The sequence below is a fragment of the Helobdella robusta genome (genome assembly GCF_000326865.2).
Source record: "Helobdella robusta unplaced genomic scaffold HELROscaffold_6, whole genome shotgun sequence".
NCBI lineage: Eukaryota > Metazoa > Annelida > Clitellata > Rhynchobdellida > Glossiphoniidae > Helobdella > Helobdella robusta.
This window is the reverse complement of record NW_008705330.1, coordinates 6,091,256-6,118,682: the sequence shown is the minus strand read 5'-3', so window position 1 is coordinate 6,118,682 and position 27,427 is coordinate 6,091,256. Positions and strand designations below refer to the sequence as shown.

The 27,427-nt window shown below is 32.8% G+C and overlaps 2 protein-coding genes across 2 annotated transcripts; both read right to left on the bottom strand.

The window, feature by feature from the left end:
* Positions 1-6,439: 6,439 nt before the first annotated feature.
* On the bottom strand, positions 6,440-7,823 carry HELRODRAFT_164599 (hypothetical protein; the record flags this gene model as incomplete). The annotated part of the gene is made up of 3 exons (XM_009029497.1): positions 6,440-6,598; positions 7,359-7,457; positions 7,641-7,823. The coding sequence occupies 3 exons, from the start codon at positions 7,821-7,823 to the stop codon at positions 6,440-6,442; spliced, it is 441 nt and encodes a 146-aa protein (XP_009027745.1).
* A 5,628-nt stretch (positions 7,824-13,451) lies between these two features.
* HELRODRAFT_164598 (hypothetical protein) lies at positions 13,452-16,494 on the bottom strand (the record flags this gene model as incomplete). Its single annotated transcript, XM_009029496.1, has 4 exons — positions 13,452-13,586; positions 13,728-13,853; positions 15,942-16,038; positions 16,409-16,494. 4 exons carry the CDS (start codon positions 16,492-16,494, stop codon positions 13,452-13,454), a joined length of 444 nt encoding a protein of 147 aa, XP_009027744.1.
* Positions 16,495-27,427: the final 10,933 nt, after the last annotated feature.

Genomic DNA, 27,427 nt, shown 5'->3' with positions numbered 1-27,427 from the left:
GTGTGTGTGTATTTGCGTGAGTGTCTGTGCACGTTTGCGTGCGTGTGTGTGTGTGTTTGTCGTTGTGCACTTGAATGTGTTTGTTGGATGGGTGTGGAATTGTCAGCATTTATTTATTTGGATGTGTGTGCTTGTGGATATTTTAAAAGATTTTTTTTATCCAAAAGCAATGCAAGTCAAATTATTTTATAACCGATGATTATGATGATAAAAATGGCGATGATGATTTCGATGATGATGAAGATGACGACGACGATGACAATAACGATGATGACAATGATAATATTGGTAATGATGACGATGAAGTGGTGAGGAGGATGATGATGATGAAGATGATGACTCACGTAGCAGAAAACAAGTCGAGCCATGGTTTCGTTGAAGTCACCGAGAATGATTCTAACATCTTTCTCCTTCAAGAAACAACAACAACAACAGCAGCAATAATAATAATAATAATAATAATAAATATAATAATAACAATAAATACACAGCAACCACACGACAACTATGAACGTTTGCGGGTATTGAATAATTTCATTTTTAATTTCAATATGTCTGTCTCTGAGGCAGCAAGTCAATGCGTAATTCAATTCGTTAGTTTTTACATCCTCCTTTGACAAGGTTTGAAAAAAAACCGGGAATGAATGTTAACCGATCACTTGTTTGCACCTACGACTGATGGCTTCTAAGAGACTAGAACGCAGGTAAAGCCAACCGATGCATTAAAAATGGACGATGTGAGTCATATGGTTAGAGATGTGTCTCTGTGTTGTTTATTTGAAAATATTGAAAAGATGGGAGTTAATGTTGTTAGGATGGAACGACAAATTTACAATCTAAAGATGAAAAAGTTCGTCAAATAGTAATTTTGAAATGTCATTTTCAAATATGTTGTATTATTAAGCTTTTCTAATCATGGAAAATATATAAACAGTCATAATTTTGGCCGAAAAATATATTTTATAACATCTTAAAAAATTACAATTCAGAACAAACAATCGGTTTGAAAATGTGGAGATCCTAATCTATCAACCACAACCACCACAACCTTGACCACGCACAGAACCTAGACATGGAAGCTTACATTGACACCGTCCACCAGTGCAAAAGTTAAGAATTTTTCAAAGCTGCAAAACCTGACGGAGAGATTGATGAACTTGTCACTTAAATTATTCTGCCCATTTGTTGCACGTGGCAATTTAAACATCACCAACATTTCATTCGTGGGAGAAAATTTTTCCAGGAAAAGTTAAAAATTGAGTGAAAAATTAATCTTGTTATATGGAAAATAAATTAAATAGGAGACGATATACTACTAGAAATACATTTTTTTTCTCTTTTTTTTGTCTTTCTGTGTTAGAATTTTAGAATTTTTAATGTTGTCATGTGATGTTCTACTTTAAATATTTACACTTATATTTATATATTTTAAAAATTCTGAAAATTAATGCTGAATAATAGTATCTGGACTTAATTGAAAATATTCATATTTGATTTGATTAGCGCCACAATCATCAGAGCGTTCATCATCATTATTACGTAATGTGTGGATGCTTGCTTGCTTTTATTTGCATGTTTTTATTCAAAACGTTTCAAACTCAAAAATTCACAGATGAAATCGTTTTTTTTAAACTAAATTTAAGATACAAAAAGACGCGATTGAATGTAATACTCATAACGGAACGGATTTTTTTTTGTTTGTTTGAACCTAAAAAAGAAAATAAATTAGAACTGGAAAAATTTTCAAGGTAAATCTCATTTTCAACTTAATTGTTAATATTTCAGAGTAGAAATATAATCGAAAATTAAAAGATCAAACGATTTTTAAAATGAACCAAATGACTCACTCGAAAAATGCTTAGCAAATAATAAAACATCATTCTAGATCGCGTTGCACTAGTCAAATAACTACTCAGCATTTGAAAGTTCAGCCAAAAAATCTCTAAAACACCGAGCGCCTAATAAATTCTCTGGTAAAAAAAGTCACTGTTGGCAAGGCGAGGTTTAGTTTGAGACTTCAAAAATTGTTTAAAATGTCGTAAAATCCTCGTTTGGTTATTTATATCTTGAAACTGCATTAAGGACCAATGCTCATTAAAATAATAATATATTAGTTACATGTAAGCAAAACTGAAGTAAGATTAATTTTAAAATGATGATCTTCAATTCATCAGGGTGTAATTCCAGGGGAAATTTTTGGAAATATGGGCCGTACCGTTATTGGACGCCATGCAAAAGTTGGATTATTTTCTGAAAGTATAAACATTAATTGGTATAGTGTCTGCTAACTTTTATGATTCGGAGTAGCTCTTTCAAAATTTTTTTTGAAGCAGGTTACCAACACAAAATTTTAGAGTCTAGATTTTGAAATATGTTGAACAGGGGAGAGAATACTTGTCTATAAGTATCATTATTTAGCAATTTCATTTAAACGTTACCCAGCATTTATTAATAGTCATATGACGCAAATAAAAAAAATATATACAATCTGTAAGATGTAGCGGTGCAGTTAAACAAATTCAATTTTGTTGAATGCTTCCGATTGCCAATGCAACAGACTAAGATGTCAATTAAAAGTGGCTTAATGCATTAAACGAGCGACTTAAGCCCACACACATACCACACATATAGTCATACACACGCACGCACACGAACACACACACGAACACACACACACGCATCTTCCCGGCACGTTTAACGATTCACTGTTTTGATAGTTTTTTGTACGTGCTCCATGCCAGAATGCTCGCTACCTTAGTTTTTCTTCGTTTAAATCATGTTCATTAATTTCTACGCTGGGCACTGGTGTTTTTATTCGCAAGTTGTTTGCGAGTGTGGGCAGACAATTTGCACGGCGAGTCATATGAAACTTTTGCACGTTCCTCCAACATGTTTGCCTCATTAGCAACATCTGCCTGACATTCTCCTAACAACTACTTCCAAGACATGCTTATGTAATATCTTTTTTTATCCAACTTTTGATAAAAAAATTTCCCGTAAAAACTTATGACACTGCCTTCAAGTTTGACTGAAACTTTAGCAGTTAAATAGTACAACAGATTCAAAAAATTGTCCACAATTGATGGCATGCTTTCACACAGCTCGTTTGCATTACTTCCTTGAATTTTCTACAATTTTTTCAAAACATGCGTTTTTTCAACTGTACACTTACATCAAATCTATGGATGCATGTGTATATGACTAAATGAATGAGTACATATGTTTGTGTGTGTTTGTGTTTGTTTATGTGTGTGTGTGTATGTGCGTGTGCGTTTGTGTACGGTATCTGGTGTGTCTATGATGCGCGTAAATTTCCATCCAACGTTCCATCCAAAAATGCTCGCATGCCGGTGTGTGATTGAAAAAAAAAGAAATTAAGAACACACTTTCCATGGATTTAATGCTACATACTTTGGCACGTCCAGGTACCATGAAAAGAGAAACATCGCACACGCACGCACGCACACGCACATAAACAAACACTTATAGAAAGAGAGAAATGGATGAATAGTAAGAGAGAAAAAAGTGAGTAAAAGAGAATTAATAATTAACGTTATTTAATTATTATTATTTGAAATCAATTTTGTAATTGATGTAGAACCGCAGGCGTTACATAAAAAAGATGTTTAGCTCTGTAAAATTTAAATAAATTTGTACGCGTTATCTACCTCGTCTAGCTATCAACATAGTAAAAGGGTCTGCAATACATTTGTGGCTTGAAAAAAATAGAATTTTTTTTTCAGTAGTTTAAAATCGGATGAAAAATAGTTGAGCAATTGAGTAGTAACTTTAAAAAAAATGTTTTTTTTCATTATTTTTGCTTTTACTTTGCGAGATGAGCGCATGTTTTGAAATTGGCAACCTCAACTGAGAGCTTTGATGGATGGATGGTCCTGATATAATTCGAAGTTTGTTATGCATTGTACTGCTGCCATGCCATGTATAATGAATAAATTAAAAATTATGATCTGAAAAAGTATCATTCTATAACATTTATTTGTGAACATAGCTATTTATTTAGTAATGGGTTAATTGAATGCTTAAATATATATCTCCGTTCATCAGCCATCCATCCAACTATCCATCCAACCAACCAATCAATCAATTAACCAGCCAACCAATTAACCTATCAACCAACCAGCCAACCAATCAATCAATCAACCAACAAACCAATTAATCAACCTATCAACCAGCCAACCAATCAATCAACCAATCAACCATCCAATCAGCCGATCAACCAACCAACTAACCAATCAACCAATCAATCAATCAACCAATCAATCTCTATTTAATTTCATATTACAAACCTTTTAATTATTTTTTTTTTGAAACGCTGAGGAATAATTTCGTGGCAACTGTGATACAAATTCAATAACGTCGAGCGGCTCTTGCACATATTGAGTGATGTATGCTTTGGCTGCAAATTGAGCATTATCTCGGCCACACACACACACACACGCGCACGCACACACACACACACACGCGCACACACAGTTTCTTCTAAGCACACAACGTTCTTTTTCAATGCACTTCATCAATTGACTCGTCATTTCTTCAATGCTTCGTTCGAATTAATTCGTCGTTTAATTTAGTATATCATGTAAAAAAAATCATTTTTTTTTCAAAATTTTTTCTTTCGAAACAAACCTTCCGAATTGAAAAAAGTTTTAAATTGAAAATTGAAATTAATTCTTACTTTTTGGTCTTCCAAGTACTTTTCAAACTTTTTAAACATTTTTGTAATTTTTTTTTTGTTTGCAAGCAGCAAGAATGAAACAGCATGGAAACATTTGTCTTCTACACAATTCGTTCTGAGCAATTATTTTACTTTTAAATGTTCAAAACTTTTAAATATTTTTTTATTCATTTTAATACTTTTTATCTATTTTAATTTCATTCCATTGAATGGAAAGTGGATGTGCTCTGTAAAAATGGTTTCTACAAATTGCCGTACCATTTAATTGTAATTCAGTAAAAAAGTGAAAGTTTTGCACTGTGTGATGTAGCAGTTTGTTGGCGGTAGAAACGTTTTAAATTATTATAATAACCTATGAATTCCCTATACAACTTTCTCCTTTTTGTTTGTTCGCCTAACTTTAATGGTTATAAAATTCGTGCAATAGAAAAAGTGTGTCAATGTTGCTGGCGTTGCATCTCAGTGTAGTAATAATATTTTGACTTGGCTCGCAGCGGATACGGTAGCTCAGATGACAGAGGCTCCGTCACTCTTTTAAACAACCACGAAACAACTTGCTTCAAAAGCACAACGAAACTTACAAATTAAACTTCAATTGCATATGCCTATGTTGTGTACAGAAGTGATAGTTGTTTTCACCTGTTTGAATATATTTTCCATTTTTAATATAATTTTTGCGTGCCCGGTTTGGATTTTGTAGAATGGGATTGCACTCCCTGCACTGCACGGAGTTTGATGACTTGAGAATGTTTCACGACATCCTCTTCCAATTCAGGTTGATGATGGCTCGACATCAGCTGAATTGTTGTTGCTACCGAATTTTTATGCCCTGATGCGGGCAAACTCCCGCCAGGAAGATTCGTTGACGATCAAATCTGGTACAGTTCCAACGTTAATTGCTTTCAACTGATCGATCCTGTCAGACTCATCACGTTTCTTCACATTACTCATGTAAATATTATTCTCAATATTTTCAAAAGCTCAATATTTCTCAATTCAGATACATAAATCGTACGAGCCAGAAAAAATTAATAAGCATATGCACATATTATCAAATGGAACATGGTGAAATGGAACAAATGAACGAGCGACGAAATGATGCAACTCATTCGATCGAGCAAAGGATGAGAACCGCCTCCAACACGTCCATTTTAATGAGGGTTTCAACAGGATTTCACGCTTAATTGCTTGAAAATTGAAAATTTCTATAAAAAGCAAAATGTGTGGAGGAGAGAGGAACAAAAACTTATGAATCGTTTTGTCGACAAAAGCATGCAGGCTACAAAATATTTTTTACAATGTCTGTTAGTATGGCTGCTACCACTACTATCATCGTCGCTGTTGCTAACGATTTTGCTAACTACTAACGCTACTACCAACGCCACAGCTACTTTAACGCTACTACCAACGCCACAGCTACTCTTACTACTACTACAACTAGTATTATTACTATTTATACTGAATGTTTTGGCTCAAACCAACTTCCAACACCCTAACATACTTTATCACCAACAATGTTTTATAACAATGAATATTTCACTAATGATATTATAGTTGCTGAACGTTATTGCATTTATTTAATCAGGCACGCCCACTAAAACACGAGCTATCTGATAAGCAGAAGCACAATCAGTATATTAATGGACAGTGAGGGAGCTAATTATGCATTCAATTAGCGATAACATTTATCTCATTGTTCTGTAGCCAGTCTCGCTTTCCTCTTCTAAAAGCGTCTGCTCTATATCATTGTTGTTTATTGTCACTGTTATCAACTGCCTGCTTTGCCTGTCGGTCTGAATGTATGTTCCTCTGTCTGTTCCTCTTTGTCTGTTCTCCTCTGTCTGTCATTTTGTTCTCCTCTCTATCATTCCGTTCTGTCTGTCTGTTCACTTGTCTGGTTGTCTGTTTTTATATTTTCTCATTTGGTTGTTTAGTTGCATGTTGGCAGGTAGTAGGGCGGGTCTGTATGATTGCATGGGCGTGTGCTTCAGAAGATTTGACAGGGACATTTATTTTTTGAAAAATTGAAAATCAATTTTTAAATTATGCCTCAATGTTTTCGTCAAATTATTTAAATTATATAACATAAATAAGTTTTTTTAAAGTTAACTGTTAACTTTTTTATATTTCACAGCAATAAATTACCTAATAAAAGTTGATTTAGGATGTTATTATTAACATTTAAACAAATTTTTTATGAAAAGGTGAACTATTGCGCAGGCGGTCCAGAGCACCAGGTTAGTTTTTACCTTTACAATAAACAATGTTAACTTCTTCAGTTAAACGTTGTTACGTTGCAAAATGTTGAAAAAAAAGTTGAAATGACAAATAAATTTTTAAAAACCATTTATTGTGTTCATCCTAATGCAATTTTGATAAAAGTTCAAAACAAATCCTCACAAAAATTTTTGACAGCATAGGAAACCCAGGATATTGAGTGATTGTCTTTAAGATAAGAAAACAAACAAACAAAATAAATTAAAAAATAAAACCAAAAACTACCTAGAGTAAAATAAAAAATTGTAAAAAATATAGTGCACATGTTGAAGAGGTCGCTTAACCGCCATACAAATCACATTTGCCATCGACATAGCATCATCATCACAATCAAATCATCAGCATCATCTTATCAATCTTTAACGCCATTATCATTTCAACTGACTTTAAGGTTTTCAAGTGCAGTTCTTGGGTCAGTTGAAAAACTTTCCGTCTGCCTCTCAATGTCCATCCGGTCCAACATCTCTGTCAGGTTGCTATGAATCTGTGTGTGACAGTTACAAAATTTATATCGAAACAGATTCATATTGAGTATATTACCAAATTCATTTTTAAGCAATCTAAAATCAAAAAATTTACAAGTATTGAAAATGCTATTAAAACTGGTTGACAGCAATCAAACACAAATTAAAACCAATCAATCAATGACCTAGCCACGCCTACTAACCAAAGAATGCTTGTCGATCCCACTCGAAGCATCCTGAAAAAGCGTCCCAACCCTGTTCCAGTTAAACTGTCGCAGCAGTTTAACTCTCGCTACGTTGAAGTCCGTCTCGCTTGGAACCGTTCGATAGAAATACGGATACTTAGCTCGATCTGATAGTCGTGGATTCGAATCTCCGTAGGACATCTATGGTTGGAATCGATTTTAATAGTTGCTTCAGCTTTACGCATTTTTCAAGCAGCTATTAAAAAGTTTAATATAATAATTTTTAATTTTTGTAGTATTGGTAGTACTTGCAGCAGTAGTAGTTAGTAGTAGTAGTAAGCGGCATTAAGGGTAGTAGTAACAGTAACAGTAGTAGTAGTAGTAGTAGTAGTAGTAGTAGTAGTAGTAGTAGTAGTAGTAGTAGTAGTAGTAGTAGTAGTAGTAGTGGTAGTGGTAGTAGTAGTAGTAGTAGTAGTAGTAGTAGTAGTAGTAGTAGTAGTAGTAGTCGTAGTAGTAGTAGTAGTAGTAGTAACAGTAGTAGTAGTAGTTGCTGGAAGTTTTCCAGAATTAGCAGCATGGAGACAATGAACATCAATATCGAATTGTCTGCAAGAGTTATAAAACGTTTCTAATCTGGTAGCGGCGAAAATAAAATTTGAAATAATAAAAATGAAAACGGACTACGTTTCGATGTCCAGAGAGAAGAGAGAGAGAGAAAGAGAGAGAGAGAGAGAGAGAAAGAGAGAGAGAAAAGAGAGAGTAATTAAGTTTTGTACGTTTATACTCATCGCATAGTATCATACACTTATCCACTCACATCTACTCAAATTATCACGTCCCTGTGTATTTCTTAATCAGCGCAAGCAGGCATACGCAAAAGCAAAAATAAATCTTTAAAATATTCATAGAGAGAGAGAGAGAGAGAAAAGAAGAAAAAAATGAGAAAAAGAGAGAGAGTAATGTGTTAACACGCACATATAAAGTAATATTTATAGTGGATATATTTAAAAAAAATCATCACGTGTGATGATTCGATGGAGCACACCGTACAGTGCGTATGTAAAAGACCTGCCCCATCACTTCAAATCGTAATCTGCTTCTATTGGCACGTTTCACTGGATCAACTAAATCATTAAAGTAGAGAGACAGAAGATGAATCTGCAACTACCACTACTACTGCTGCTACTGCTGCTACTGCTGCTACTACTACTACTACTACTTTTGCTAATACTGCTACTACTAATACTACTACAAACTACTACTACTAATACTACTACAAACTACTACTACTACTACTGCTACTGCTGCTGCTACTTCTACTACTACTACTTATTCACTACAGCTAGTTCTTTTTTAGCAGTACTACTGCTTTTACTAATACCTCGAATACTAAGCTGTTAGTAATACTGCAACTACAACTAATTTTAATACCACGGCCACTATTACTATTCACTACAACTACTACTACAACTAAATCAACTCTTACTACGTTCATCAAAGGTGACTATATGAACATTGAAGAAATTTTTTACTTTTAACTCAGAACAATTCTAATTGTCTTCTTGACTAATTAACTAATCTTTACTGAAATTGAGCGGTAGAGTTCTCACATGGGAATGGATAAATAAGAGAGTTAAATTCTATCTTTAACAGGGATTAGAAAATCACGTAAACTATAACAGATCGACAAGAATGCTAGCGAAACATTTCTAAACAACAAAAACGCAGATAAATACAGAAAGTGAACAATAAAGTAAACAAATCATCAAAATCAACAATACAATCCCCAAACAAGACGACAACAAAAAGAAACAAAACATATGATAGGACTAAACAGACCTCAATTGAATAATAAAAAAAAAAAACTCGTTATGCGATATTAATTATATTTTGAGAATGTTATCTGAACCTTGGCAAAGGTTTCATTCTTTATTTATAACTTCCTCTCTCTCTCTCTCTCTCTCTCTCTTCTCTCTTTTTATTTTTTTTCTCTATTTTTTCTTTCTTTTCATCCATCCCTCTATCTTCTTTTCTTCATATTTTTATATGTATAAATACTACAAATGCTAATATTACTATCGCTACTACTATTTATTTGTTACTATCGTTGCTGCCAAAACTGCTACTTCCATTATTACTGCAATTACTAAAGCTGCTGCTGCTGCTGCTATGACAACTTCTACTGCCACTACATCACGACTACTTGCCACTACTACTACTACTACTACTACACACACTTCATTTATAATTAAAGTTTTGGTTAATTTTTTAATATTCGCTCAAACTTCGATTCTTTCATTGTAGAATTTTTCCATTTCATTTTCCAGTTAATAATACTTTTTGTATTAGATTCCTCCCACTAACGAGTCCACGCACCTCATGAATAAACACTTAAAATCCGGTTAATGACGTCATATCCGCTTATTCCCTGAGTACTTATTAGTATTTGATTGAGATGACTTGTTTGCAATTGTACAATGTTAGTTGTTGATGTTGTTGTTGTGGTTGTTTTGTTGGTTGTTGTTGCTAGTTGATTTTGTTGCATTAATTGTTAATGTTGTTAATTATTTGATTTTTCTGTTGTTGAATTGTTGATATTGTTCGTTGTTTTTGTTGTTGAATTGATAATTTTGTTGTTATTGTTGTTGAATTGAAATTTTTTGTTGTTGAATTGTTGATGATTTTGTTGCGTTGTTTTGTTGCTAGCTTTATTGTTGTTCTTGATGTTGTTGTTATTTGTTTAGTTGTTGTTATGAGTTGTAATGTTCTGTACAATATTTATGTTTAAGTATTCTATGAAACTTTCACTGACGTATTTGTATCATTCTAAATAGCAAGCAGGGCGATTGCCTAGAAAACAATAATATGTATAAATATAAAAAAATAACATTGATAGCATATTATAAATTAAACATTCATATATTTTAATATATTTTAAATCAATATCGACATAGGTTCTTCTGTTGACGATCATATTAAAATATTATGTGGTTTTAATGAGTTAAATTGTATTTCCTGTATTTAAAGTGCACATTTGTGTTGTCGGATTGCAAATCCAAACGATTCAAACTTACATTCCTCAATAATAAATGAAAACACCGCTAGCTAATGAAATGATTTGTGCTAGCTATATAGGAAGAAACTAATATACTACTCTGATAGGTTTTCGGGCTGCTGCTTTGGTGTTTCCATACGTTAGCAAAACCGCAGGAGTGTTTTCAAACTCGTCGCTAGGAACAGAAATCATTCCTTAAGTTAAATAAAGAACTGAATGAAATAAAAATTTTACGCAAAAACGTATGGCAATCGCGATTGCAAAACAATCGCTTGGCGAAGAAATAATTGCGATAAGCCATATGACATAATTTTAAGAACTGTTCATAGACTTTACATTTTATTGCTACTGATTTTTGTAATTATCATTGTAATTATTTTTTATATTATTATAATTAATCTATTATAATAATAATAATAATAATAATAATAATAATAATAATAATTATTGTTTCGTTTTTATATTTATTACTTTTATTCCTATCGTCTATCTAAGTTTGAACGGTTTGCACTTGACAAAATAAAGGCAGAATCAAATTGTGTGTACGTGTTTGTACGTGTACGTGTTTGTGTTTATGTGCGTTTGTGGATGTATGTGTGTGTTTGTATGTATTTGGTTATTTATGTGTATACGCATGCGTGCCTCAGTGTATATGTGAGTGTGTCTTCTGCGAATGCGTGAATATGTATGGTGGTATGTTATGTACGTTTTGATGTATGGGTGTATGAGTGTTAATGTGTATGCTTATGTTTGAGTCTGTTTGTATATGCTTTCACATGTTTTTATATGCATTTTTACTACTGTTCTATATGCATTTTTGTTGTGTTTACACGGTTTTTGTGTTTTGTTCGTTTTTATGTGTGTACGTGTGTGAGCGTGTGTGTGTGTGCGCGCGCTTTTGTGTGTGTCCTTGAGTGAGTGAGTGTGTGTGTGTGTGCGTGAGTGTGTGTGTGTGTATGCGTGTGTGCGTGAGTGAGTGCGTGCGTGAGTGCGTGTCTTCTATTAAGGGGTGGTCTGCGGTAGGGCTATTAATCCAGCGTTGAATCCTTTCAATAGTCTTCTACGTGCACTTTGGTTGATTCCTGACAACAAACGCTGGAGGTCCACGTAAACAGCTAGGAAGTTTGTAACTGAAAACCACAACTCAGGAGAGTTTCAAATCTCTTTTTCAAGTATGTCGGCTTCTTATGTCGGCTTCTTGGTAACATAAAATGTCGCACTACAAATATGATGAATTCACATCCAAAAACTGCGAATCAAGACAACGGTAGATATGGCGTTTCTTTTAGAAAAGCACTGGAGGCATTCGAACTCCGCTGATGTTTTGCTATTACGGACGACATTTTGTCAAATAGCTAGCAAGTCGAATATGGTATATTGCTAGATTTTTTTTACCAGATGAAACCAGATACGTGTTACATGTGTAGAGTTAGATCTGCTAACTAATAAATCAACATCGAAGAATTTGATACAAAATTGTTTGAAAAAGCAAAACTGTGTGTTATCATTATCTATTCAAAATCACAAAAAACCATCCAGTTCTTTTTCTTACTCAACCAACTGTTGTTAGACAAATTAGAAACTAATGATATACAAGTTAGAAAAAACTTGAAAAATAATTGCATGCTTTTTGAAATTGCATCTAAAATCTTTTAAAACCGCAGAATCCAAATTTGTTTTTTTCAAAATCGCCAATATGATAATTTATTTATAATTAAAACACTACACACATATACAATAAAGTTTAAAACGCAAGTGGAAACACTAATTTGATCGCAAACACGAAAGTACCAACAACAAATAAATCCATGAATAGAAAGGAATAAAAAAAAGTAATTATAATGTTGCCACTGCGTGCAAATCAATGCCCGCAACATTATCAACTTTTATAGCGCACAACTTCTAAACTTTGGTGAAAAATTCAGAAAATAAAATTATTTTAACGATACAAAAAGTTAACTACTCTGGTGCAATAAGATCAATAAATGGGAAGATATAAAAGATTTGATTTGTATCCATCGTATGAACCATCGCACGTGTATCTGCTTGCATGCAGTTGTGCTGTCATCGTGTAGAAATAAGAAGAGAAATAAGAAATGCGCCATCGTGAAACCAATGTAGGTAGGTGCGTCCAGCTATTCCTGGTCACGAATGATATTACATTCTATTTGCCATGGATTTGCATGCAGTCATCTTTTAATTTGTGTGCTTATATTAGAGTCAGTGTGCTCTTTACAAACAGAGCTTTTTTTTACATGTTTTTGTGTTTATGTGGATGCGTGTTTGTGTAAAGGTTTCAAATTAAAGCAGCGTATGTGTGTAATGTTCGCACGCACCTATCTGCACACATTCAATAATCTTTTGAGTGCAGATGCATGTTGCATGAACGTGCAGCAAGAAAACCTAACTAAACAGACAGCGTATAGTTAATAAATTGAATGAAAGCATTATCATTTTTACTAAAAAATCACACATAACCAACCACACATACATGCACCATGCATACATGCACGCACACACACACACACACACACACACACACACACACACACACACACACACACAGACATATACAGACATACAGATCGACATCCACCAACACAAACACCATTATTTAAACGTAAACACGTTGGAGCTTGAAGTTACGACAAAAGCACTGTTGAGATAGGTTGGATGTGACTGAGGCATTAGATGAACAAATCGTTCGCACGGCCAAATGAAAATTGCACGAGCAGGTTCTCACTCAGACAACTTTACTCTCCTTTTATTTATTTTTAAGTGTTGTAAATATTGATGGCGGCCAATTGGTTTTTCAAGCACACGCAGTGCTCGAATACAAATTTCTTCTCAGCACCCGATAAACTTTCCATCCTTGCAGCACTCAGACCTTTGTCCACATGCGTTAACTTCTGAAAACTCACCCGCGTATAATGTTATGTTATTGGTCTCATATTTGCAATTGTTTATATCAAACCATTTGACATTTTAAAGGGCTTTTTATTTTTCTCTTCGGTTGCATTACGGAGAAGTTTAAACGAGCAAACACGTACCATACGTGTTAACGCCTTTATGAGCATATCAAGCATTTGCATCTGACAGGCAGGGATCTCCGTAAAATCGAATCCAGTAACAACACCAACGAACGTGAGCACGCAGTCATTGACATACAAAGAAGGCTAAACGTATGCATTGGAATACAAGCAAAAAAGTTGAACATATCCAGTTTCAACTTCTGTAGCAGAAGAAGCAGCAGCAGTTGCAACATCAACACAACCAAGCCAAATTAAATTTAAGTAGTAAATAGCCAAAGTTTTAGGGGAAAGTAGTAGTAGCATTAGCAACAGTGGAAATAGTGCAATAAGCAGCAGCAGTAGTAAAATTAGAAGTAGCAGCGTAGTCGCAGCAGTAGTAGCAAAAGTAGCAGAAACAGCAAAAGCAGCAGTATTTATCGTAGTATTAACAGTAATTTTACACCTTCAACAGTAGTAGTAGCAGCAGTAGTAGAAGTAATAGTAGTAGTAGCTACAGCGGCAGTAGTAGTAGTAAATATTGTAGTAGTTGTAGTTGTGATGAATCACGAAGCAATGAACAATAATGTCAACAAATCGCTTGGCAATGTAAGTGGTGAAAAGATGGAAAAGGAAAATGCCGTAGGAAATTAAATATGTAGCCACGGTTCATCTCCAACAGATGATGATAGAGAAGAAGAAATTGATGATGACGATGATGATGTGGTGAAGAGAATGATAATGATGGAGATGGTAATGATGATGATGATGATTGTGGTGATGATATTGATACAGATGTTGATGATTATGATGATGGTGGTGATGATGATAATAATGATGATGGTGGCGGAGGTGTTGATGATGATGATAAAGATGACGACGACGACGGCGATGATGATGGTGATAATAAAAATGATGACGAGGATGTAGATTATGATTATGATGATGGTGATGAATGGTGAAGATGATGATATAAATAATGATAAGGATTCAACGACAGAGGTGATGATGGTGAAGAAGAAGAAGGTGCAGATGATGACGGTGATGTCAATGATTAAGCTAATGATGAGGTTGATGGTGATGACGATGATTGTGGTGATCGTAATGAGATAATAAAGGTGATAATGATGGAGACGATGATGACAATAACATAAAGGATGAAAGTAATCACGATGATAAATACAAAAAACTTTCCTTGACCAAATCATTGCTTCTCTATGTGACGAAGACGAAGTGAACAACCATTATTCAGTAACCATAGTCATCTATCACATCTTTAACTCATACAACATGACAAGGCAATGATAATAATGATGATGAAGGACATTGGCTGTTATAAATTAATATCACGTATACCTATGGTTATAATTACTACCATTGATTACTAACACGAACTTACTACTACTATTGCGCTGCTGCAAGTCCTGCTACTACTACTACTGCTACTACTGCTACTACAGTTGCTACAACTACCGCAGCTGCTTCTGCTATTGCTACCAATAAGTGATAAATTTTCCGGTTAATAAATAACAATTATGAAAAAAATAGCGATGGCCAAAATGAATAAAAAACAATCGATAATAATCAACTGGAGTAACTCCAAAGTGATGTTGTATGGCCTGGTTATATCGGCAGCCACTGTTTCAAATTCTGAGCTTATCGTTATTGCGGTTCTGAAAATTAAACAACACAGCCCATAAGAGCCATGCCGTAAAGAGATATAACATGACTACATAAAATGAACAAGCAATAAACTACAATGGTATTAACTTCTCTGCACGAATGATGAACGCGCAAATTCTTTCTTCCATTTTTTCTTATATACCTACATACATCCAAACATACAAACATTCATACACACATACAAACAAACAAACACACATACATTCAAACATACACACGCACACACACATACATACATTCATGCATACATACATACAAACACAAATACATACAAACATTCACACACATGCATACATACATACATACATACATACATTCATACAAACAAACAAACAAACACACATACATACACACATACAAACATCCATAACTCTATTCTATTTCACGCAGATCAAACGTCATTCGAAATCTCAAAAATAGACCACATATTGATATAGCAGACATTTGTCACTGAAACACAATAAAGGTTTCTCAAAGTACCTACCTAGCAAATATTTCATTCAAAAAAGACGAGTCTTGTCAGAGTGAATAAGTGTTTGCTTTATGTAATGCTCCCATGAACACGGTGCATACCTTTTTTGCTGGCCATCTTCCATTATTTAGAAGAATAACAAATGGCATGGGGTTGAGCGCTGTTCTCGAAAGTAACACGCGCTGAGTTGTTAGATAGCTAAATATTTTTCAATGATTATTAATGTTTTTAAATAATTTTTAATATATTTCAATATTATTAATTTATTTTTTGTATTTTTTTAGTTTTCTCAATATTTTTTATTATCGCTCAATCTTTTTCAGTATTTTTTTCATGTTTTTAAAATAATTTAAATGCTTCGTTGAGTAGTTTATTCAATGCAACTTTACTCTTGTTAATGCACTAAACAAAATTATTTATCCATTCATTTAATTATCTATCTATCTATCCATCCATTCAGCAGGCCATCCATCCATCCATCCATCCATTCATCCATCCATCCTTCCATTCATTCATTCATCCGTCCATTCATCTATCCACCCTATCACTCGCCTGAACGATGTCCCACCATGCGGATGTCTCGGCCAGCGGTTCCGTCACGTGATCACAAGACCCGCCAAAAAGAACGGATTTGATTGGTTGCTGGTGCATCATGTCAAAAAACAGACGACTTCCGGTTGCCACGTCACACTAAATATCAGTGGAAGGAAATGTTTTATGTAGATGGATGGTCGTGGTAATGATAGTGATGATGATGATGTTGATGATGATGATGATGTTGATGATGATGTTGTTGTTGATGATGATGATGATCAAAAATGATAATACTAACAATGAATGTAGCAATAATGATAATGATGATAACGATAGATTTGGTCCGGTTATGGTGATGATGACTACGGTGGTGATGATGATGGTTACAGAACAAATTACAAAAATAATTATGTGGTAAAATTATAGCATTAGTAGTAGCAGCAAGTAGCAGCAGTAGTAGCGGTAGTGGTAAATGAAGAAGTAGTAGTTATAATAATAATGATAATAATAATAATAATAATAATAATAATGATAATGATAATGATAATAATAATAATAATAATAATAATAATAATAATAATAATAATAATAATAATAATAATAAGGATAATAATGTGAACATATTTTATTTATCCAATCGACACAATGAAACTATAAGATATTAAGATAATAAATTGTAACTAAAATGTTAAAATGAATAGAATAAAAATAATCAATAGAATAAAAATAATCAAATGTACGATCCACCCATCCTCATTGCCAATGGCAAGTGCATGGGTGTAAGTTATATTTAAAATAGCATTAGGCAACGTTTCTGTCACAAAAAATTCCATATGACGAGCTAATAACACTGTTTATTAATTTAAAGTTAAACAGTATTGACCATGTAAATTTAAATATCGATAGATTAAAATTATTACATAAACCAATTGGCGACAATTCAAATGTATTAATTATTATAGAACAATCTTTATATTCTTTATTTAGATATGCATTTAAATTTTTATATTTTTGTTGTTTATATTGTTTCGATGAAATTAGATTAGTTTCATGGCATATCGTCAGTTCTAATATTTCAATCTTATTGCCCCTCAAAAGGGCAATGTCTGATCGTAACGTGTTGAATAGGAGTGACATTGGACGAATGCCTTCCTTTTCCAAATCTGCAAACAAACAGCAATCGTTTGGATAATAATAATAATAAAAATAATAGTAATAATAATAATAATCATAATAATAGTAATAGAATTAGTAGTAGTAGCAGTAATTGTTGTAGTAGCAGTAGTAATACTAGTAACAGTAGTAGTAGTAGTTGTTGTTGTAATAGTAATTGTTGTAGTAGCAGTAGTAGTAGAAGTAGTAATAGTACAAGTAGTAGTAGCAGTTGCAGTAGCAGTAGTGGTAGTAGCAGCGACAAGAGGCACATAATTGAAATTAATTTACAAGCTTTCGGCAAATTTTGGTCAAAACAAAATTTATGAAAATTTTTTTATTCCAAAAAGATTTCTCCAAAAAATTAAATCCTGTTAATGTATTCACATTAGAACTTGGGTGATTTTTTTAGGGATTTTTTATTTATTCATATATTTTTATCTATTTTTTTAAAGAAACTCGTCTAAACAGTAGTAATGATAATTTTTTTAAATAATAATAAAATAATATAATTTAAATAATAATATATTAGTTATAAAAATTTCTTTAAATCATAATAAAACAATATAATTTGAATAATAATATATTAGTAACGATAATTTCTTTAAATAATTATAAAATAATATTATAATAATAACAAAGTTTAAAGTGGTTCAGTGGACGGACTAGCATCTGTGTAAGAAGAGCCACTACAAAATAAATGTCCTAGCTCTCCTAGCTTGATTTTAAAATTGTTCATTGTATTTAATAGACTCAATTATTTTTATAAAAAGTATCAAGAGTAAGATTTTAGAATAATATTTGTATCAATAAGACAAACAAATGTATCTAATAATAATGTATATCAACTGTGTGTACAAATTTCTGTCCGGTCGTCATCAGGATCATTAGCGTTAAGTTATTATAAATTATTATTATATTATTATTATTATATATATTTATATTAATAATATTATTGCTATATTACAAGTTTTATTACAGTTATTAAATCACAAATACTTCTACTACAAATAATAAAAACAATAATTATGTTTTAACTATTGTTATCATAATTAAAGCTGTTTATTATTGTTGCTATTGTTGTTGCTGTGTATGACCGATGGTCAAACAATCTATCTCTGCTGACTGGGGCTAACAAATGAAAATGCGATGCAATGAGTCCTACAATTAAAAAGTCATTAGTGATTTGGCTTGGATGCTGCTGGTGACGATGAGAAGTTTTTTGGTGGATGATTGTGATGATGGTGGTAACGATAATGATGTTGATGATAAGGATGGTTGTGGTGATGATGATGACGATGATGGTGATGATGATGTTGGCGATGATGGCGTTGGTGATAGTGATTTCACACTATCATTTGATTTTAAACCTAATGACGATGATGATGGTGATGATGAGGATGATGATGATGATGATGATGATGATAATGATGATGATGGCGATGAAAAGGATGAAAATGAAGAAGTAGATGACTTCTGTAGGACCAAAGAAAAAAATGATAACGAAACAAAAAAAATAAATTTGGATATAGAAGCTGATAACTGATAATAAGTTGGTGGTGGATCCATTTGGAATAACCCATTTTTTTATTTTTCCAGCCATATCAACAGTTGTCATTATTATTATTATTATTATTATTATTATTGTTGTTGTTGTTGTTGTTGTTGTTATATTGTTATTATTATTTTATTATCATCATCATCATCATCGTTATTTGGTACTAATCATTCGTTTTTAAAGTTTTAAGATCAATAAAAGTGTATCCATTGTTATTATAATAATAATTATTATTATTATTTTAATAATAATTATTATTAATATTATTACTAATAATATTTATTATCATCATCGTCGTTATTATTTTTATTAATTTCTTGACACTGCTGACTTTATTGATGTTACTATTGTTAATTATAAGGTAGTAGTACAAAATTATAAGGTACAGTTGTTATTATGCCCGTCGTTTGACATTTTGAAATAAAAATAAAATTTTTAAAACGGACTTGAAAATGTGAAATAATATTTTTAACTTAAAAATTTTCTCTCTTTTTTTTCACGACAAATGCAGCCAAACAGTATTTCTAAGTGCAGTTTGTAGGAGATTTTAAATTGAAATTAAAATTATTTTATACATACGCACAGGTTTGTTTGCAAGTCGGAAAACAATGTTTTCAGCAAGTGCAAACAATTTCATACATCGCTTGTTTGTTTGTTTGTGTGTGTGAGTGTGTGTGTGTGTTTATGTGTGTGTTTGTTTGGTTATAAATATGCGCACACACACATATACACACGCATAAACACAGACTTTCGTTCGCACACGCACACATGCGCGCACAAACACGCACGCACCTGATGCAACACAGCTTTCTTTCTCTTACAAAGCACATCTTCATGTGTCGATTTCAAAAATTTCAAATGTGTCGATTTATTATGACTCGTTCAGACTTTACAGCTTCCAGTTTAGTTTCTATGGAGCTTTGAAGAATGAAAATGTTTTACAGCTAAGACGTTTTTCATCGATTCATTCATCACATCGTTTTTTCACTCTTTCATTTTTGTCATTTATTCATTCATTCATTCTGTTTACGCTCCTTCAATCATTCAATTTGCATTCATCCATTCATTTCAAATTCATTCATTCATTTTACATTCATAATGTTTGTGCAGATTATCTCAGTTGACTTAAATTTTATCTCAATTCTTTCAGTTTTTTTTCCTTTGCTTACGTTTTTTTGAAGATGAATTAAAAAAGTTAAGTCTGCTTCTTCCTCATATCATCCTCCGTGATATGGTGATGATGACCGGATGATGATGATGATGATGACAGTGACGATCAACACGATGATGATGATAGTGACGATCAATACGATGATTGTGTTGGTACTGATATTGATGATGACGCGGAAAAAAAAAACAAAAAATTAGAAACACACAGTCACGCACACAAACACATACACCAGCTAACATACACACACACATTACGTTATCTGCACACACATTCGCACATGTACATATTTGCATGCAAATAATTAAATACACACACACACGTACGCATATTTACACTCACACACACACATACACACAGACACACACACATACACAGACCAACGACAAACTTCTCTTGCATGTTGACGGAAAAATAGATTAACGTTTTGTTATTTATTGTGTTTACATGGAATGAATCTTGCGTTTGCTGATTAATTAAATTAAGTCAGACGACCACTCTGGTTGTAATCATTCAACCGTCTTACTCCGCCTTTTGATTTCACTTGCTTTTTATATTTCTCTATTTAAAAACTGTTTCATGCTAATCGGTTGATGTTCTGAGAGGGTTTGAAGCCGGTTTGGTTTAGTCAATTTAAATGCAAATCAAGCCCAAATAAAAATGATTCAAGTTTTTCTAATTTTTATTAAACAATGAGTGTGCGCGGGTGAATGTATGTAAATTTTCACGTGTGTGTGTGTGTGTACGTTTTGTGTGAGTGATACGAGTTTTATAAATTCAATTGAATAATGATTATGTGTGTGTGTGTGTGTGTATGTGTGTTTTCATGTGTGTGTGCGTGTGTGCGTGCGTGAGTGTGTGTACAAAGCGTCTGTACATTTTGTGCTTGATTGTGTTTTATGGAAAAAGCTTAGGCAGGCTTTCGCGGCCACATTTCAAATGCAAAAACCTTTTGAAAAGTGTAACTCTGAGGAAAGGGCATAGATAATCAATCAAACTCTTAACATCGAGGTCATCAGCGTTTTTCTTATCAACATCATCACCATTATCACTGATATATCTCTATCATTATCACTACCATTATCACAACAGTGTTATCAGCCTAAGTATGCAAAGGCATCATCATCGTCATCGTCAATGTCATCACTAATACTATTGTCAATTATTTCATCATCGTCGTTGTCATCATCGAGATTTTCATTACCATCACGGGAAAGTATTTTGTCAACACTACTATTATCATTTTCATAATTTTTTTCATCATCATCACCATCATCGCCGTCGTCATCGTCATCATCATCATTCTATCCACCATCACCCAGCTGCTGTATGTCGTCGAACCGGTAAATACCGAGCAAACAAAAAAACAAGCCATCAATCAAATATCAGACCACGCACACGTACTCACGCACACACACGCTTTTACGTACACATACGCAGTCACGTACACATACGTACTCATGTGCGCACATACACACGTACTCACGTACACACATAAACGCATACGTACACGCAAACTCAAAAAAGTGCACGCATACTAACGTACATACACACGCACACTCACAAACATGGACGGAAAACATTTTACATACATGCAACACATTTGTACGTAGGTTGGCTCAAACACATACACAATATACACACACAGACACACATATACAAACAAACAGATAGAAACACACAAACAGACACGCATTCATAAAAACACACCCATCAAACTAGCAGGAAATTTATGCAAGCGTTAAATTTTTCGTCTAAAAAATTTTATTCGATAAAGCGGCTAGCCAGGAGATATGGCGAATGACAAATGCTTCAACCAACCAAGTTTTTGAACATTTTTTGGATAAATTTTGAAGTTGTTTGGATGTGAAAAATTGTGAGTTGGCAATCTTGAGCAATGAATATTTAAAAACTTTTAGTCTTTATACCATATTATTAAGTTTAGAATTTCTTCTGTAAATTTTTGAAATAGTCGCAGGGAAGTTTTTGTATAACCTAACACAAGTTATAATAATCATTCTAACGTTCAAACGTTAAAAGAAAAAATTTCCAAAAAATCAGACCTCCAAAAATTGAGTTTCATTTGTACATTTTCGAAGCGACTGCCTGACCGAGGCAGTCAGCATTCATCACCACTTGAAAGTCCAATAATGCAATATAATGAATGTCTGACTCAGTCTTTCTAATATGGTATATAACAGAGAGAATAAGATAAGATACAAACACACACGTGGCTAAACGCACGGACAAACACACACACAAACACATACAGACAGACAATTAAACATAGACGCACCTATGTAGCTGTTGTATGCAAATGAGACTAGTACAATTTGGCCAGGTCTACTCCATCAAACCAGCAACAACAACAGGAAACAATGTTTTTTTGATGCTTTGCTTGCTTCTCATAAAATTACCATTAATAACGTTTCAAGTTTATTATCCCACATTTATCGACATGAATAAATGATTAAACGTGATACAAAGTATTTATTTCATTTTTCAATGTTTACTTCTTAGTAATGCGTACATTTCAAGTACTAGTAGTACACACACACACACACATTTGTACACACACACACATTTGTACACACACACATTTGTACACACACACACACACACACACACATTTGTTTACACACACACATTTGTACACACACACGCACATTTACACACACAAACACACACAAAATTATAAATAGTAGCTAAAAAACAAATAAGGCAAAAACAATTTAACTTAACAGGTTAAAGAGTAATAAAAAAAGCAGGAAAAAAACAGAGACAAAAATCAGGATCAAAGCAAAAAGTCAGCAAACATCTAAAAAAAAGAAATGCCCGTACTTCATGTTCTAACGTTCACTCAACATCTTCAGGCTTGTACATCAAATTTTGTAAAGAAAATAATGTCTCTTAAAAAGTTAACTTTAGTTGATGTTTCTATAATTTTCTCCATTCTCTTCACAATTATCTTTTTTTTAAATATCTATTTCTAGTTTATATTCAATCGTAAATCAGTGTTGTTGAGTTGCTTTTCTTGATCCAATCATTATTTTATTTTCTTCAACGTTTTTAAAAAATTAACTTTAGTTGATGTTTCCATTGTTGGTGCAGAAGCAGTTGCAGTTTTATACGAGATGTTTTGTTAGATTTATCTGCGTTGTTGTTGTTGTTTAATAACATGGTTTTTTGTAAGATTTAACTGTGTTGTTGTCGTTGTTGTAGTATTTGTTGTTGTTTAATAGCACGGTTTTTTGTTAATTTTAACTGTGTTGTTGTTTTACATACGATAGTTGTTGTTGTTTAACACTCGTTAATTTTTTATGATTTTATTGTGCTGTTTTCATTTTATTTTTGTTAAATTCAACTGCGCTGTTGTATTTAAAACGTGATTTTTTTGGTTAGATATACCTGTGTTGTTGTTTACGAAAAATAGTTTTGTTAGACTTAACTGTGTTGTTGTTTTACATACGAGATTTTTAGATTAGATTCAACAGTGTTGTTGTTCAATGACTGTATTCCCAATAGCGTGCACATGATAGCATGTTTCAATTTCAGCATTTTTTCTTCTTATTCATTGGCAGTCGCGTGATTCTTACTTTTTGTTAGTTTCCAGTTTAAAATTAACAATGCTGGAGGTTTTTGGATACAAATTTTTGTTTCAGGACTGTTGTTTATACTGATTTTTTGTTTTTATTATAAAAACATGTTTGTTGTTGTTGTTGTTGTTAACGTTATTTTGCTGATGTTTTTTGATGTAATTTTTTGGTGTTTTTTAGTGTTACTGATGTTGTAGTTGTGTTTATTGTTGTTTATTGTTGTTGTTGTGTTTGTTGTTGTTGCTGCTGCCGTTGTGTTGTTGTTTGTTGTTGCCATGTGTTACCGTTGATGCAATTGATGTGGTTGTAGTTTCTTTTTTCATTGTAGCCTTTTTGTCGTTCCCAGTAGATTTTTGTAGTTTTTGGCATTTGTCAGAAAAAAGTTGGCTAAAAACTGGATTTTGTGCATTAATGAATTGATGATGGGGATCTGTCGTTTTTTGTGGTGATTGTTGTTGCAATTGCTGTTGTTGTTATTAATGTTGTTGTTGTTGTTATTATTGATGTTGTTGTTGCTGCTGATGTTGTTATTGACGTTGTTGTTAATGTTGTGTGAGTGTCGTAAATGTTGTAGTGGTTATTGTTGGGGCAAAAATTGTTGCTGTTGAATTGTTGTATTTTTTTTGTCAACACTGTTGCAAAATCAGCAGTTTGAATTTCGTTTTTTAAAAACGTGTTAATGAAATTGATAGAACAATTTTTTTCATGAAATATTTGCTAGCGGCCTGGAACACACACGCTTATATTTTTCTTCCCTTTCGTAATTCCATTTAATATTTATTTCAAATACTACATCATAATTATAAATAAATATTTAGAAAAATAATTTTATTTTAATAAATTATAATTAAATTAGGTGAAATTTATGTTTTTGGAACTAAAAGCAGCTATGAAAGTTGATAACAAGATGATTAGTTTTGTCGTAATAAAGAAAGGTCTTAAGCAAGGCCGTGTATTCTCTCCAGACCTGTACAGTCTCTATAGTGAGATCATCATGAGAAAGATAAAAGATCTACCTGAAATATCCAATGGAGGCGTGAATATTAACAATGTAAGATATGCTGATGATACAGCTCTTATAGCCGATTCTATGAAAAAACTGCAAACAATTGTTTCCAAACTTTTTTTTGAAAGTGAAAGTAAGGGCTTGCAAATCAGCATCAACAAAACAGAGTGCATGGTTATCAGTAAAAACAAAACCGCCCCGATCTGCTCCATAATCGTTAATGGTAAATAGGTGAAACAAGTCAACAGCTTCAATTATCTCGGAAGTCTGATTACCTCAGGTTGTAAATGTGATATAGATATCAAAAGGATAGCTATGGCGAAAGATGCATATTCTAGTAAAATGATAAACATTCTCACCAAGAATAAAATCAAAACACCAAAAAATGAAAATTCTTAAGGTGAATTGATGAATGAAAAAACAAACAAACAAAAGACGGAACTGACAAATAAACTGATAAATAAATTAAGTGCAAAAAAACCATAAAACCATCAATAAAACAAAAAAAAACATACAACCACCTATAAAACCAAAAAAACCATAAAACCACCAATAAAACCAAGAAAAAAGTTATTATCGCCGACAAAAATGAAATAAAATCGCCATAGAAGAGATATGAAACGACATGAGCGGAGATATATTTCATAAACCACTATCTAGCGACAACACTGCACACGGACGAACAAACGTCTTACGTTATTTATTTATTTAAAAAAATACCTTTTTCTTTCCCTTTCTCTCTATCTCTCTCTCTCTCTACATATTTCTCTCTCTTTCTTTCTCTCTCTCTCTCCGTATTTGCGCGTTCACAGATAATCGCGTTTCTATTTTTTTTGTCACGAGCTTTCAAACTACTGAAAAATGTTCAGTAAACTTTTTCAACTTTTTTTCAGTACTGAAAAAAAGTTGATTTATATAGTTGAATATACAAACAAACTCATCACACTCATCATTCACGCACACACACACACACACACTCACACACACACACACAGACAGAAGCACGCACGCAAATAAAACACACACACACTTAAACGCATTTCGGTTTAGTGTGTGTTTTGTTGTGAGTGTGTGTTTTGTGTGTGTGTTTGCGTATTTGTGTGTGTTATAATTTTTTCAAACATACTAAGGTTTATTGATTGACTGACTGATTAATCGACCGATCAATTTTAGTTGATTATCTTTTTTTGATGATTTTTTTTCACTTGCATTCCCTATCCCTATCCGTGGATCCACCGCTGGTGTATTCCTCTAAATGTCTTCATCACTGTAGGTGTATGTTTGAATTATTAGCCATTACATTTTATTTTATTACTATGTTTTGTATAAAACTTCAAAACAAACAGTTAAATATATTTGTTATATTATTTTTCACTGACGCATAATTTTTTTCTAATGGAAAAAATTTTATTAGGTCTGAATTTTTTTTTGTTTGCCAAGATAACGATTACAAAACGCAACCGTCATGCCAGATAGGTTTCACACTTTATTTAATTTCATTTCGTCAAAAAAATAGTTTTAAAGAATTCGAAATGTCACTTTTGATAGTTTCAGCAATTTCGAATCAACCTTTTCAACTTTTTGAAAAAATCTTCATCAGAAGGATGTACAAAGGGTTAAACAAGATCATTAGATCATAATGTTCTTTACTCCGCAGAACTGGCAGCGTTTGTTTAATGAACACTGTTTTGGTCATTGTGTTTCTCTGCTACGTTTGTGTACATGTTCCCTCTCTCTAATCTCTCTCTAATCTCTCTTTCTCCCTCTCTCTCTCTCTGTCACTTTGTGCACACACGCACACACACGCACGAACGTACACACATATGCACATGTATACACAAATATACGTACACACATATATATATTTATCATCAAAACATATATATATATATATGTATATATATATATATATATATACGCACGTACATATACATATAAATATATACACGTACACACACATATACACACGTACACACATATATATATACACACGTACACATAAACACGCATTTAATACATGTGCACACAATTTCACACACACACACATAAGAAACGCATAAAGGCATCATGCGTACCTAAGCATTTCGGATCAGTTTGCTGGAAAAATATTATCCAGTTCATATACCTGCTTTCACGAATACGCAAATGCATACGTATAAACAAACATTTACATTTGAATACAAAAATACAAATACATATACAAACATATACAATACGCACATTTATATATAACGAGTCGAAAATATAAAAGAGAGAGAGAGAGAGAGAGAGAGAGAGAGAAGTGAAAAACTTCACATATTAAAATGCTAATACGAAGACAAAATAAGGAAAAACTGTAAAAAATTGCTCTTATGCATTATATATATGTCTGTATCTTTAGATGCAACATGTATATATATGTTTATATATATGTGTGTGTGTGTGTATATGTGTGTGTGTGTATGTGTGGTGTGTATGTATGTGTGTATGTATGTATGTGATCTTGGCGCTTTATGGCCTAAAAGTGTTTCTATGTATGTATGTATGTATGTATGTATGTATGTATGTATGTATGTATGTATGGAATGTATGTA